Source organism: Nothobranchius furzeri, chromosome 19, assembly GCF_043380555.1.
Source record: "Nothobranchius furzeri strain GRZ-AD chromosome 19, NfurGRZ-RIMD1, whole genome shotgun sequence".
Taxonomy (NCBI): Eukaryota; Metazoa; Chordata; class Actinopteri; order Cyprinodontiformes; family Nothobranchiidae; genus Nothobranchius; species Nothobranchius furzeri.
The window spans coordinates 11381891-11398055 of NC_091759.1; the positions used below are offsets into that span (position 1 = coordinate 11381891).

The 16165-nt window shown below is 41.7% G+C and overlaps 1 protein-coding gene, 3 non-coding genes and 1 pseudogene across 4 annotated transcripts; 1 reads left to right on the top strand and 4 right to left on the bottom strand.

Moving 5' to 3' along the window:
* The first annotated feature begins 94 nt into the window (after window positions 1-94).
* LOC129164552 (LIM/homeobox protein Awh) lies at window positions 95-5081 on the top strand. The gene is made up of 6 exons (XM_054745011.2): window positions 95-205; window positions 284-486; window positions 560-668; window positions 752-884; window positions 3880-4109; window positions 4413-5081. The coding sequence occupies exons 1-6, from the start codon at window positions 95-97 to the stop codon at window positions 4797-4799; spliced, it is 1173 nt and encodes a 390-aa protein (XP_054600986.2). The 3' UTR covers window positions 4800-5081.
* A 4429-nt stretch (window positions 5082-9510) lies between these two features.
* Window positions 9511-9629, bottom strand: LOC139064322 (5S ribosomal RNA). Its single transcript, XR_011517390.1, has one exon. It is a non-coding gene; the product is annotated as a 5S ribosomal RNA (ribosomal RNA).
* Window positions 9630-11866: 2237 nt separating this feature from the next.
* On the bottom strand, window positions 11867-11985 carry LOC139064392 (5S ribosomal RNA). Its single transcript, XR_011517461.1, has one exon. It is a non-coding gene; the product is annotated as a 5S ribosomal RNA (ribosomal RNA).
* A 1247-nt stretch (window positions 11986-13232) lies between these two features.
* LOC139064400 (5S ribosomal RNA) lies at window positions 13233-13349 on the bottom strand (annotated as a pseudogene).
* Window positions 13350-14590: 1241 nt separating this feature from the next.
* LOC139064381 (5S ribosomal RNA) lies at window positions 14591-14709 on the bottom strand. The gene has a single exon (XR_011517450.1). It is a non-coding gene; the product is annotated as a 5S ribosomal RNA (ribosomal RNA).
* Between the last annotated feature and the right edge of the window lie 1456 nt (window positions 14710-16165).

The following is a 16165-nucleotide window of genomic DNA, read 5'->3' on the forward strand; positions in this document are numbered from 1 at the left end:
ACATCTTTTTTTGTCAGCTGTTTATTTATAGAAACATCTTCTCTGAGGACAGATAGGCTGATAATTATCCCCTGCTTTCTCAGAACTCTCCATCATGATGTCTCCAGATGACCAGGTCCTGGAGGACCTGCTGTACGGCAGCGACCTCGGAGACAAGTCAGACGGAGTCCAAGAAGCAGTGGAGGAGGCTGCAACAGTAGAAAACGTGATGATTAAACCTGAGTTCTACCTTTTAATTCCTTCTGGCATCTTTATATGTTTAGTGACATTTGAGATCTTTCAGGTACAAACAGCCGTGTCCATCCAAGAGCCAATAATCTGTGCTGGGTGTGGCGAGCAGGTGTGCGACCGCTTCTTCCTATTGGCTGCTGGGAGGGTGTGGCACAACGTGTGCCTTTGCTGTAGCCAGTGTCAGTGTGAGCTGCAGACTCACCCCTCGCTCTACTGGAGGGATGGAAACATCTACTGCCAGCAGGACTACTGCAGGTCCAAACCCTTCTCTGCATTATTTTGTTGACATGTGAATAAAATTCTAACATCTGGTTTCTGTTCTCATCAGGATCTTTGGAGGAGGTCAGTGTGCTCGCTGCTTCCAGCCGATCCCACCCACCGCCATGGTCATGAGGTCTGGAGACTTGGCCTTCCATCCTCACTGCTTCTCCTGCCAGGTTGGTTTTAAAAAAAACTTTGTTTTGTTTTTTTTACAACAATTCTCACATAAATGCATGGATTTTCTGTTATTTACTTGCAGGAATGTGATGTGAAACTAATGCCGGGGAACCTTTACTGCATGCAGGGCCCAAACCTGTACTGTCAGGCGCATTATCACGCTGAGGGGGGCAGCCTGGTGCCACATGACTCCACACAGCCAGCCATGAAAGAAGGTGAGAGTCTTCATGTGAGGACTTTTGAAAATACATGATTCAAATAAAAGTCGCTTTTAGATGAAGATTTGGGGTCAGATTTCATCCCTTCACAATAAAACTTTTACTCGTGCATCAAAGTAAAATGTCCTTTGAAGGAAAGTGTTTAAATGGTCACATTTGTTGCAAAGATTTAATTATGTTTAAACGTTTGAAGATAAACTGAAGACATATAACATCTTCTGTTTCATACATGGATGTAGTTTTTTGAGGGGGGGGGGGGGGGGGACATGTCCCACCCACTTTTTCCAAAGTAAATTTTTGTCCCCAGCACTTTTTACTGTTTAAGTACAATATTATGCTATATTAAATAGACACTGGTTGAGCACTAGGACCAAGCAGAAAACACGCCTGTTTTCCATTAGATCGGTCCATAAGCTCATCTATTGGCTCTGCTGATATATGCTGACGTGTGATTGGCCGTTCCTGCCACATATGTACTTGACAGTTCTGCATGTCTGACATAGCATAAAAGAACCTACTATACTACCGTAAATCCTCTAATATTAGCCTGTATTTAATTAACTGCCGGGTATCACATTTTGGCCGATGTCGGCGGAGGTGAATAATGGCCGTTTTTTTTTATTGTGGCCGGGTGGAATGTGGTAACAAGCAAGTACGGGGGGCGGTTGTGTCATCGTCTCACTTTTGATTTGCCAGTGATAGACCGCGAGGGTAACTTTAACCATGCGGAGACGAAGAGGAGGCGAAAATTTGATATCAAGTTCAAAGAGAACGTGCTGATTATGCTGCAGAACACTCTGGGGAGCAGTAGCAGGGGTTGTATGAACTAGTCAATGGTCGACTTCACCGCTCTATAGTGACTTTTTATGCCTGTCATCGACTAGTCGCTGTCACGTGATAATGACCGGCAAGATGCAGTCCACGGAAAAGACAGCAGCCTGCTGTCAGCAGGTGACAAGCTCCTGCGCATCGGGAGGCAACGCGCTGTGCCAGAGCGTCGGTACTGACACCCGCCGTAAAACGGACATTTAACCAAATTGTGACGTTTACCCTCTTGCAATTTAACCTTCCCCTCACCCCATCCTAACCTTAACCAGCTTGCGCATGCAAAGCTCTGATTGTTGACGTGCTCCAGACATCTGCGTCCTGAGCACGGCCACAGTAACATTATCAAATCAGGTGTCGCCACCTCAAAAACTAATTTAACACGCGATCGTTCATGTCGGCTCATTTCCTTTTATGTTTTTTTTAATACTTTTATTTGTGCCTGATGCGTTTCGCTGCTGTGGATCGGGGCGCATCACCTGTTTTGTCCTCGGTGACTCACCTAACTGATGTGGCCGGCGAGCACTCCGCTGTTTTTGCGGTCGGTAGATCTTTTAGAACTGCAGTTCAAAGGTAACTCATAAGATGAATATATATGAACCCAGGTAGCAGTTTCTCTTTAGGACTGAGAGGAGATGCAGGAAGATAATAAACAGACAGGACAGAAAAATAGTCAAATAAAAACAAATACATTTTTGTACCTGGTGGTTGCAACAAACAGACACCATTGAAGGTAATCAGAAGTGAGGAACAGAAAATGAAATAATTATTTTAATGTTTAGAGCAGCAGGAACTCTGAGAGGCTGCAGGCGCATCAGTGAGTTTGCGGCCGCTGCGCAGGGGGAGGGGGAGAGGGCTGAAGCAGAAACTACCGTTGTTAAAAGAAATGTGTTTAACTTTGAAAATGTGGGCGCAATTTTAATTGTCAAAAACTCCAGCGAACCATTAGTTCATTTTGCTCAAATAGAAATAGAGGCCTGCCTCTAATTCTGGTCCTCCTTCCAATAAAGGCCTGGAGCTTGATGAGCTTGAGTCAAATACAGGCCCGGGTATACTTACTGTAAAGATTCATCACACACACACACACACACACACACACACACACACACACACACACACACGCACCGGTCCTACGCCCATCTACCCTCGTGTCTGTGGGACGCATCATCACCCAGAGTTATGAACAGTTTTTCCACAAGAGGGCAGCAAACTCTGCAACGATCCTAAACAAATCAGTGTTAGCTGTTTTATTCGGGGTCAGGATTAGCTAAACAGGCCTGGGTTTTAGTTTTCAAAACAATAATTCTGGGTGATGTTAGTTCTTGTAAAGTGATCACCATAAACCAGAACTTGTCTCAGCAGGAGAATCATCTCCAAGACAACCATTTGGTCAAATCTTGAAAAAAAATATTTTTCACAATCTAATTTCATTATAACCTCTAGAGAGTTTGATAGTTATGTGCAGCAATGAGTACATTTGACCTCAGTTGACTGAACTGTAGCCATTTGTGTGTTTGCAAAGTTCATTAGCTCTGGCTGCCATCTTGGATTGGGCCGACGCCTGTAGATCTGATCCATTTTTGAGAGTTTCACTTAAATCTGTTTAGTGGTAAATGAGATAATTTACTAAAGACTAAAGAACAAACAATAGAAATTGATTATAAAAACATATTTATCAGGATTTCAAATGAGTCGTTTCAGTTCTTCTGGGCATATAAAACATCCGTGTTTCCATGATCAAGCCTCTTCCAGAAATAAGAAAATCCAGTAAAGTATTACATTTTCTTTTTAGATTATGAAAAACATGTTTCCAAATCAACTTTAATGCACCTTAACATGATCCATTTGCTTCGTTTCGAAACCTTCTGATGCCCAAACGTTTAATTCTTGTGATTTATTTTATTTTTAGCTGTATCAGATTTGCTAGACCTAATAAACATGAAAAAATTAATACTTTCAGTTTTAAATAAACAAAGTTGAAATGAAAACAACTCAAATAAAACAATTCTACAATTTGCCAATTAAAAGCGTTTGTTTGTTTGCGAGGTTTCTGCTATTAGAAAGGCACCTGCAGGGGCCACAGCCACTATAGGAGAAGTTACAGCATGAGATCAAAGAGGCTTGAAGGTACACCTCTGGTTACTAACTAACCTCCTTCTGACGTCAGAGACAGGTCCTATCCAGGTGTCAGGTGAAGGGGAGGAGTCTGGCAGCGGTCCAGAGACGCGACTGGACGAGGCAGGACGGACCCGCAGGAGGACCAAGCGAATCAGGACTTGTTTTCGCAGCGAGCAGCTGAGAGCGCTGGAGTCCTATTTTGCTCAGAAACACAATCCTGATGGCAAAGATTGGACCTGCCTCGCTCATAAAACCGGCCTGCCCAAGAGAGTCCTGCAGGTCCACATCACTGAACTCCCCTCACGTCTAAACTGTTGTTAATATCAGTCAAGTAAAACGTTTCTGTTTGTTGACATGCTGAAGATTTTAACTTATAATAATCATTAGAAATAATGACGCTGATGAGCTAAAAATAAAAAAAGGGCGGAGATCTTTCTATCTGAATTAAACACCATAAAAAACTGAACTTTTGTATAATACTTTTTCTGATTTTCTGATTTTAGTGTGGTTAAAATTGATCGTACGATCATTTGTTGTGGTAATAGTGTCATTTCCATTATCTCTCCTCTGTTATCCCCTCAGGTCTGGTTTCAGAACGCTCGAGCCAAACTCAGACGATCTCTCAACTCTGAAGACTCCCAGGCCAACTCTCCCTCTGGAGCTGTTGCTATGGCGACAACCTCCTCAGTAACAACCTGTTCTCCGTCAAACCAGTCAGACCATTTCCCTGCCAGCACTATCGACCAGCTGCAGCTCTCCCTGCTCACTGCTCCACTCAGCGAGCCGTCTTCCTGCCCAGTCGTCGATCAGTCATCTTACCAGCTGCTGCAAAGCCCCTCGCTCTTCCCGGACTACTATTCCCAGAGTGCACCAGGGTGTATCGCGTCTCTGGAGGCCCAAGGAGACTTTGGGGAGGCAGAAGGAGGAGCAGAAAGGGATATTGATACTTTCAGACCACATCACAGCTAACTGACGGTTCTGCAGCAACAAGTAGACTTTTTTAACCTATAGGGTTAGTAGACAATATACAAATTCAAACATGGGGTTTTTGGTTCGATGTCAACATTGTAATTTAATTGAGAAAGCCAAATTAATTATACGTATTGTTCAACGGGTTTAAAAGTCAAAACTAATAAACTATGGATGGTGGAACTGCCATTGTGTTTTATTCGATTTGCAAAACTGACTGTTTTAGTGTGCTTTTTTTACTTTCAACGTTATGTTTGCAACAATAAAAATGAAAGTTATAATAAATCCTGTGGTGTATCAGAAAAAGCATGTTTCACTCATCTGTTTTGTCCTTTTTCTTTTTATTTTATTAGTTTAGTTTATTTCAAACAAAGAAAACATACACAATTTTTTTTAAATACCACAAACAGAAAAGATACATATCATCATCCCTTCTTCTGTGTTTGAAAAGGAGTAGGCTGAAGTGGAAACTTATATGTCCCTACCCCTTTATACAAGTAATTTTTACTTGTTTACTAAATCTAACACAAAACCTACATTAAAACAAACAAAATGGTACAAGTCACCAAAAAAACTAAAACCACCAAACCATATGGAAAAAAACAAAAAAGAAAAAAATACACATCTTTTTACAATTGATACAATTTATTTTTCCTTAGAATAAAGTACACCCACATAAATCATCGATTTTCCACTATATACTTGTTCAGAATATGTTTTTTATAATTCATTTTAAACACATTTATATTTGTTCTTACTCTGATTTCTTCTAAATTATTCCATAATTTAACCCCTATTATTGTGATACACATCTGTTTTAATGTTGTTCTAAACTTATGTATCTTTGAGTTTAGTGTCCCTCTCAGGTTATATCCTCCTTCTCTCTCTGTGAACAGTTTCTGTATTTTATCAGGCATTAATTTATTTCTTACTTTATACATTATTTGTGCTGTTTTGTATTTAACCAAGTCCTGGAACTTCATTGTCCGCGTTTTAATAAAAAGTTCATTTGTGTGATCCAAATATCCTGCAATTATTAATCTGATAGCCCTTTTCTGCATTGTCATTATTGTTTGTAAATTACTTTTGTACGTGTTTCCCCAGACCTCTACACAATAGCTCAAATATGGCAGTAGCATCGTATTGTATAACATATAAAGTGCTTTCTGATTGAAAATATACTTAGCTTTCCCCAATATAGCAATGCCCCGTGCAAGCTTCCCCCTAACATATTTGATGTGTGGCTTCCAACAGATTCTGCTGTCTATGACCACCCCAAGATATTTTATTTCATATGCTCTCTCAATTTTTACATTATTAATTACTATATCTAATTGATTGTATCTTCTTTCATTACCAAACAACATGAATTTTGTTTTTTCTAAATTTAGTGACAGCTTATTTACATCAAACCATTTTTTTTATTTCCTGTGTGACCACATCCAGGACCTGTTGCAATTCCACACCAGAGCAAAACACATTTGTGTCATCTGCAAACAATACAAACTTCAATACTTGTGAAACCCTACAAATGTCATTTATGTACATTATGAATAGTTTAGGTCCTAAGACTGATCCTTGAGGTATCCCACATTTTATCTCTCTTAGTCCTGATTTATGTTGATTTATTTGCACATATTGTTGTCTATTTGATAAATAACTTTTTATCCAGTCCAATACTATACCCCTGAAACCATATTTTTCCCATTTTTCTCATCAATATTTCATGGTTTACTGTATCGAAAGCTTTCTTCAGATCTAAAAACAACCCTATTGCATGCAATATTTTCCATTTTACATAAGAAGTTCCACAAGGTTCTAATCTTGGCCCAAATTTGTTTTCTACTTTTTGTTTCCCTGAGGCTTCGTCTAAAGAAAATATACTATATATTTCGCAATGTGCAGATGACACTTTGGTCTAACTTCGATTGAAGTGCTTTAAATCTATTTAGATTTATTTTAGTTTTATTACCTTCTACTGAATTGTGAGAAAAGTCATATTAACATATCACAGTGTTAGGGATTGTATTAATCACCTAATATAATCTGGTCCTTCAAAGCCGGGGTCCTGGGTCACTTGGCGGCGCCAAGAGCCAATGCCAGAGAACTTTCGACAACCTGAATCTCCTCCAGCGCTGAGCTTTCACTGGGAGGTCGGTGTGTGGATCTTGACGTCGCTGGGAGGCACGCGGATCTGGCTCGAAGTACCAGATTATGTTAGGGATTTTATCAATCACCTAATACATGCAGTCGGAGAGAAAAGAGAGACAACTAACCAGACACGTTACTGTTTGCAATCAGGGCAGGTGTTCAAGCAAAGGTTTGAGGCGCACACTGCCCTGATTGCAAACAGTAACGTGTCTGGTTAGTTGTCTCTCTTTTCTCTCCGACTGCAGGTATTAGGTGATTGATAAAATCCCTAACACACAGATTCATCAATCTTGACTGCTTGTTTCCTTCACCAGTATACAAGTTGAATCATTTGTAACCTTTACAGCTCAAACCCTTATTAGCAACCCTCATAAGTAAAATCCAGTTTCCTCTTGATTTATTTTAATTATCTGCACCACTTCCAGGTATCGCTCCAACTATTTACCCATAACAAAGCATTTGTGGATACATCAACGTCCTGTCTTGAGTCTTTCTTAAAATTATCGAATGATTCACACTCAATGCGCATGCAGCCCTGCATGCCGTTTCTAGTATAATCGATGGTATTTTAATTCATAGAAAGGCATAATTTGGTTTGATTGTATTGCTGGATGATTATGAGATTCTTCCGGGTGTGTTTATGTGTACCCAGCAAAATGCCCTTCGTAATGAGCACAACGAGAAAAGAAACGTGTCACTCACCTGGATACGTTTTGATATCAGAAACATTTTAATTAATCGTTTCCTTCCCCCGCCTCTCATTGAACAAGGAGTCATAATTAAACGCAGCATTTTCGCCTTCGGCTGGAAATGGGTCCATGTCTCTTGGCTGAAAGAATGAAGTTTTTCTTACTTGATTAATATCTCAGAGTGCGTCAGAGAGCCGAGGGGCCAATGGGAGATGGAAAAGTGGAGAGGATAAGTCGGCGGTTTTTAAGAAGGTCAGAAGCAACAGATGTCGCAAAAGATACAGCAAGCCGTCCAAAGCAGCACAAGGTAAGAAATAAAAAAGTAGGAATTTTTCTTCTCTGAGTTCTTGCTGAGTTTGCAGTTTCTTCTCATTCCTGAGTTTAAGAATTTTTTTTTAACATGTTTGACTTCAGATGTGTTAACAAAACTCATTTCTGTTTTCAGATGAGACTGTCTTTATATCTCGGTGCCTCACATTTCTCGCTTCTCATCCTGGCTCTTCTCTGCCCCATCCCACAAACAGTCACAGCTTATCCCCACTCCTCCAACACCTTTTTCCCCTTAAGGAACAGGCGAGAGCTGGAATCTGTCCTCCATGACCTCCACTCTACTCTGCAGAACCACAGGCACCCGAAATACTTGCCTGGTTGGGTTGAAGACGTTCTGCAAGCCCTACTAGAGTCTGATGAGCAGGAAGAGGAAGGAGAGATGGGTTGGGAAGGAGAGACACTACTGAGGACGCAGAGAGGGGATCTTGTTAACCTGCCACTGTTGCCCTTCCCAGGGGAAAACTTTCTGGAAAGCACGAACTATCAGGAGGGAGGAGAAGGAGAGGAGGGCTGGAAGAGGACCGATGCTCTGACCTCCATAGCTGGAGGACTTCAAGCTGTCAGTCGTGAGAAAGGAGGATTTGGTTTTCGATTTGGGAGGAAAAGATGGACAGAGAAGGAAAGAAGGGATGGAGGTGTTGGAAGACAGAGGACAAGAGAAAGCAACAAGAGGCGTTTCAAATGGAATACAAGAAGAGACTAAGAATAAAAGATTTTTTAAGCATCCAATAGTGGTGATTCGCAGGTGTTTGGTTTCTGTTAGTAACATAGATGGTGACTATAAAATGCCTTAAAGGCAAAAATCCCTTTATGTGATTCTAGGTAATTAATAGCTGCATAGAGCTGCCTTTAAGTCACACGCCGAGCAATAAAGCAGAAGGTCTTAGAGAAATAACATGTGTGGGCATTTCATGATCACCATATGACGAATAAAACTACACTAATGAGAATAAACAATAAATGGTAATAAGATGTTTTGGTGACATGTGTGTGTGTGTGTGTGTGTGTGTGTGTGTGTGTGTGTGTGTGTGTGTGTGTGTGTGTGTGTGTGTGTGTGTGTGTGTGTGTGTGTGTGTGTTTTCAAATGAAAGTGACCTTTTACTTGAAATTACTACCTTTAACCCTTTGATGCATGAATTATGAAATCTTCAACCACGATTTTTTTAAACAATTTTTTGATTCATCTTTAGGTGTGAATGAAACAAATTTCGACAAATATTTTTGTAAAATTTTATAATTTACAAATAATTTCTTACATGTCCACCTCAGCGTGCAATCTGAACATGAAATGTGTTGGCTTGGCTTACCGAAGTCCAAATGGAGGGGCTCAAATGCAATAAAGTCTTCAACAGCTGTGCTTAATAGCAAAAATAAATAAATAACAATTTTGAGTACCTGTCCACTGTAGTGACTATTATGCATCAAAGGGTTAAGGAAAAGTGCAAAATGCTGTTGTAACTGTTTGAGGTCTGTAATGTGTTGTTTCTCAGAAGGGCGAGTGAGTAACAGCACCCTCTGCTGGCTCAAAAGACAAGGACAAAAGCTTACAGCACCTGGTATTCCCAGGCGGTCTCCCATCCAAGTACTAACCAGGCCCGACCCTGCTTAGCTTCCGAGATCAGACGAGATCGGGCGTGTTCAGGGTGGTATGGCCGTAAGCGAAGGCTTGTCTTTCCGTCCTCCCTTTTAGGGGTGCAGAGACAGATGTGCTCTTGGCTGCCATTGAATGGAATGCTGCAATTTGAGGCCGTTCCAGTAAAACGCCCTCATCCCCAGTTTGAGCTGTGTCTGGCCAGGCTCCGTGGGCCAAAGCGGAGAGGGGAGCTTGTGTAGTGACACAGTAGAATTGGTTCATGCGCTTTAATCCAAATTTGTTCAGATCGCAGACATCAGAAAGTACAAACGATATTATTTCACATTTGGATGTACAAAGAGGCCACCTTCACCTCAGTTGAGAGAAGTATCTCGTTTTTCCTTTGTCCCTCCTATGAGTGGTGGGTAGGGATGGGTACCTTTGACATTTGAATCGATCCGGTACTAATTCGCGGTACCTAGAAATCGATACCGGTACTTAACGGTACCAATTTTCGATACTTTTGAGTGTTTATTATTTTAATTCTCTTTTATAATTAAATATATTTTTTTCTCAATATATAACAATATTTGATAAATATCTCGATAAATAACATACAACTGTTTGAATTTTAACATCGTCCTTGTAGTTTTATAAGCTGATAATTAAACTGAAGCAAACATCTTTACTGTGAACTAAATTTACTGTGTATCTTCATTCCTTTTGCCGTCCTTTTTCATTTGATTTTTCCTACTGGGAAGTTAGAATTTCCGAGGAGAAAGCGAACGCACCATTAGCTGATAACAACGGTAGCAATGGAAGCTAACATATCAAGCTAACATAATCTTAAACAGTTTATTTAGCTGCTGGAGCAGATTAAAACGATGCTGCCTCACACTTAGATCGTTGTCACTGGTTTCATCTTCACCCAATCACCCGTTGCATTTAGTAAAGTGAAGCCAAATTTTAGAGCGCGTTCATGTTCTTCCAGTCGGAACTTCGGAGTTCTGAGGAGAAAGCGAACGCACCATTAGTGGAACGGAAGCTAACATATCAAGCTAACGTTATCTTAAATATTTTATTTACCTACCGGAGCAGATTAAGATGAGGATGTCTCACTTAGATCGCTGTCGCTGGTTTCATCATAACCCAGTTACCCATCACATTTAGTGAAGTGGACCCAAGCTTTAGCGTGCGTTCTTTCTACCATGCTGCTCTGTTTACAACTGGCTCGCAGCGAGCGACGACATAACGCTCTTGCGCATGCACAGCTGTCTTGGCAAGTTCTCGTTATGAAGGACGGGTACCGAAACGAGGCATCGTTTGAAATGACGTGAATCGGTGCTCGGTCGGTACTATGGAATTCGGTCGGTACCTTAAAAAGTACCGAATTCGGTACCCATCCCTAGTGGTGGGCCCATGGAAAGTGGGAGCCACGCCCCCCTGTTCGGGCTGTGTCTGGCCGGGCTCTGTGGGTGAAATCCTTGCAAACAGGTGCCGGCCCCTCGATTTTTCTTAGTTTGTGAGTTCAGCTTTTCTTGTGTTTGGCAGCAATAAATTGCAATGTGTTTCTCCAACAACCTATTTGGGTCTTTGTGGAAAAGACCTATTGGTGCATTTTGATGCCATTCCAGTAAAAGGCCCACATTTCTTTTAGCTGGTAGGGTAGCGGCAAAGACTTGCGACGTGCCATCATGGCCGCAGGATGCAGAGCCTTGCTCCGGAACGAAATCTTAATGACAATCTTTAGTTAGATCCCTGAATTGCAAGTAAGTCACAGATACATGAGGTGGATTTTCTCTATTGCAACTTGGGAAGTAAAATGTGAACGTATTGAAGAAGAAACGCTCTTTTAAAACCTGATTGCCCCATGGGCTTTTTGACATTTCTGTGTTAACCCTTTGATGCATGAATTATGAAATCTTCAACCATGATTTTTTTAACAGTTTTTTGATTCATCTTTAGGTGTGAATGAAACAAATTTCGACAAATATTTTTTGTAAAATTTTATAATTTACAAATAATTTCTTACATGTCCACCTCAGTGGACAGCGTGCAATCTGAACATGAAATGTGTTGGCTTGGCTTACCGAAGTCCAAATGGAGGGGCTCATATGCAATAAAGTCTTCAACAGCTGTGCTTAATAGCAAAAATAAATAAATAACAATTTTGAGTACCTGTCCACTGTAGTGACTATTATGCATCAAAGGGTTAAGGAAAAGTGCAAAATGCTGTTGTAACTGTTTGAGGTCTGTAATGTGTTGTTTCTCAGAAGGGCGAGTGAGTAACAGCACCCTCTGCTGGCTCAAAAGACAAGGACAAAAGCTTACAGCACCTGGTATTCCCAGGCGGTCTCCCATCCAAGTACTAACCAGGCCCGACCCTGCTTAGCTTCCGAGATCAGACGAGATCGGGCGTGTTCAGGGTGGTATGGGCGTAAGCGAAGGCTTGTCCTTCCGTCCTCCCTTTTAGGGGTGCAGAGACAGATGTGCCCTTGGCTGCCATTGAATGGAATGCTGCAATTTGAGGCCGTTCCAGTAAAACGCCCTCATCCCCAGTTTGAGCTGTGTCTGGCCGGGCTCCGTGGGCCAAAGCAGAGAGGGGAGCTTGTGTAGTGACACAGTAGAATTGGTTCATGCGCTTTAATCCAAATTTGTTCAGATCGCAGACATCAGAAAGTACAAACGATATTATTTCACATTTGGATGTACAAAAAGGCCACCTTCACCTCAGTTGAGAGAAGTACCTCGTTTTTCCTTTGTTCCTCCTATGAGTGGTGGGCCCATGGATAGTGGGAGCCACGCCCCCCTGTTCGGGCTGTGTCTGGCCGGGCTCTGTGGGTGAAATCCTTGCAAACAGGTGCCGGCCCCTCGATTTTTCTTAGTTTGTGAGTTCAGCTTTTCTTGTGTTTGGCAGCAATACATTGCAATGTGTTTCTCCAACAACCTATTTGGGTCTTTGTGGAAAAGACCTATTGGTGCATTTTGATGCCATTCCAGTAAAAGGCCCACATTTCTTTTAGCTGGTAGGGTAGCGGCAAAGACTTGCGACGTGCCATCATGGCCGCAGGATGCAGAGCCTTGCTCCGGAACGAAATCTTAATGACAATCTTTAGTTAGATCCCTGAATTGCAAGTAAGTCACAGATACATGAGGTGGATTTTCTCTATTGCAACTTGGGAAGTAAAATGTGAACGTATTGAAGAAGAAACGCTCTTTTAAAACCTGATTGCCCCATGGGCTTTTTGACATTTCTGTGTTAACCCTTTGATGCATGAATTATGAAATCTTCAACCACGATTTTTTTAACAGTTTTTTGATTCATCTTTAGGTGTGAATGAAACAAATTTCGACAAATATTTTTTGTAAAATTTTATAATTCACAAATAATTTCTTACATGTCCACCTCAGTGGACAGCGTGCAATCTGAACATGAAATGTGTTGGCTTGGCTTACCGAAGTCCAAATGGAGGGGCTCAAATGCAATAAAGTCTTCAACAGCTGTGCTTAATAGCAAAAATAAATAAATAACAATTTTGAGTACCTGTCCACTGTAGTGACTATTATGCATCAAAGGGTTAAGGAAAAGTGCAAAATGCTGTTGTAACTGTTTGAGGTCTGTAATGTGCTGTTTCTCAGAAGGGCGAGTGAGTAACAGCACCCTCTGTTGGCTCAAAAGACAAGGACAAAAGCTTACAGCACCTGGTATTCCCAGGCGGTCTCCCATCCAAGTACTAACCAGGCCCGACCCTGCTTAGCTTCCGAGATCAGACGAGATCGGGCGTGTTCAGGGTGAAAAGCGAAGGCCTGTCCTTCCGTCCTCCCTTTTAGGGGTGCAGAGACAGATGTGCCCTTGGCTGCCATTGAATGGAATGCTGCAATTTGAGGCCGTTCCAGTAAAACGCCCTCATCCCCAGTTTGAGCTGTGTCTGGCCGGGCTCCGTGGGCCAAAGCAGAGAGCGGAGCTTGTGTAGTGACACAGTAGAATTGGTTCATGCGCTTTAATCCAAATTTGTTCAGATCGCAGACATCAAAAAGTACAAACGATATTATTTCACATTTGGATGTACCAAAAGGCCACCTTCACCTCAGTTGAGAGAAGTACCTCGTTTTTCCTTTGTTCCTCCTATGAGTGGTGGGCCCATGGAAAGTGGGAGCCACGCCCCCCTGTTCGGGCTGTGTCTGGCCGGGCTCTGTGGGTGAAATCCTTGCAAACAGGTGCCGGCCCCTCGATTTTTCTTAGTTTGTGAGTTCAGCTTTTCTTGTGTTTGGCAGCAATACATTGCAATGTGTTTCTCCAACAACCTATTTGGGTCTTTGTGGAAAAGACCTATTGGTGCATTTTGATGCCATTCCAGTAAAAGGCCCACATTTCTTTTAGCTGGTAGGGTAGCGGCAAAGACTTGCGACGTGCCATCATGGCCGCAGGATGCAGAGCCTTGCTCCGGAACGAAATCTTAATGACAATCTTTAGTTAGATCCCTGAATTGCAAGTAAGTCACAGATACATGAGGTGGATTTTCTCTATTGCAACTTGCGAAGTAAAATGTGAACGTATTGAAGAAGAAACGCTCTTTTAAAACCTGATTGCCCCATGGGCTTTTTGACATTTCTGTGTTAACCCTTTGATGCATGAATTATGAAATCTTCAACCACGATTTTTTTAACAGTTTTTTGATTCATCTTTAGGTGTGAATGAAACAAATTTCGACAAATATTTTTTGTAAAATTTTATAATTTACAAATAATTTCTTACATGTCCACCTCAGTGGACAGCGTGCAATCTGAACATGAAATGTGTTGGCTTGGCTTACCGAAGTCCAAATGGAGGGGCTCAAATGCAATAAAGTCTTCAACAACTGTGCTTAATAGCAAAAATAAATAAATAACAATTTTGAGTACCTGTCCACTGTAGTGACTATTATGCATCAAAGGGTTAAGGAAAAGTGCAAAATGCTGTTGTAACTGTTTGAGGTCTGTAATGTGTTGTTTCTCAGAAGGGCGAGTGAGTAACAGCACCCTCTGCTGGCTCAAAAGACAAGGACAAAAGCTTACAGCACCTGGTATTCCCAGGCGGTCTCCCATCCAAGTACTAACCAGGCCCGACCCTGCTTAGCTTCCGAGATCAGACGAGATCGGGCGTGTTCAGGGTGGTATGGCCGTAAGCGAAGGCCTGTCCTTCCGTCCTCCCTTTTAGGGGTGCAGAGACAGATGTGCTCTTGGCTGCCATTGAATGGAATGCTGCAATTTGAGGCCGTTCCAGTAAAACGCCCTCATCCCCAGTTTGAGCTGTGTCTGGCCGGGCTCCGTGGGCCAAAGCGGAGAGGGGAGCTTGTGTAGTGACACAGAAGAATTGGTTCATGCGCTTTAATCCAAATTTGTTCAGATCGCAGACATCAGAAAGTACAAACGATATTATTTCACATTTGGATGTACAAAAAGGCCACCTTCACCTCAGTTGAGAGAAGTACCTCGTTTTTCCTTTGTCCCTCCTATGAGTGGTGGGCCCATGGAAAGTGGGAGCCACGCCCCCCTGTTCGGGCTGTGTCTGGCCGGGCTCTGTGGGTGAAATCCTTGCAAACAGGTGCCGGCCCCTCGATTTTTCTTAGTTTGTGAGTTCAGCTTTTCTTGTGTTTGGCAGCAATAAATTGCAATGTGTTTCTCCAACAACCTATTTGGGTCTTTGTGGAAAAGACCTATTGGTGCATTTTGATGCCATTCCAGTAAAAGGCCCACATTTCTTTTAGCTGGTAGGGTAGCGGCAAAGACTTGCGACGTGCCATCATGGCCGCAGGATGCAGAGCCTTGCTCCGGAACGAAATCTTAATGACAATCTTTAGTTAGATCCCTGAATTGCAAGTAAGTCACAGATACATGAGGTGGATTTTCTCTATTGCAACTTGGGAAGTAAAATGTGAACGTATTGAAGAAGAAACGCTCTTTTAAAACCTGATTGCCCCATGGGCTTTTTGACATTTCTGTGTTAACCCTTTGATGCATGAATTATGAAATCTTCAACCACGATTTTTTTAACAATTTTTTGATTCATCTTTAGGTGTGAATGAAACAAATTTCGACAAATATTTTTTGTAAAATTTTATAATTTACAAATAATTTCTTACATGTCCACCTCAGTGGACAGCGTGCAATCTGAACATGAAATGTGTTGGCTTGGCTTACCGAAGTCCAAATGGAGGGGCTCAAATGCAATAAAGTCTTCAACAGCTGTGCTTAATAGCAAAAATAAATAAATAACAATTTTGAGTACCTGTCCACTGTAGTGGCTATTATGCATCAAAGGGTTAATACTGCAGTCCAGTACGGACAAGGGAGTGTGCTGCAGCGTGCAGAGCGGTAGTTGGGCAGCGGTCAGATAAAACACAAATCACTGTGTAGTGGAGAAGAAAGTACAGATAACTGATTTATAATGAATTGGAGTAAAAGTAAAAGTAGGCCTCAAGAAAATTACAGTAGAAATTAAAGTACAGGTACAGAACAGTTGTAATGAAATACAACAAAGTACTTTACCACATTCCATCACAGTTGTGCAGCTTTCAGTTTTGATTATTGTTTCCTTTTTCCTCTTTGTGTTTTTATATTATACTTTGGCGTCCAATAAGGAC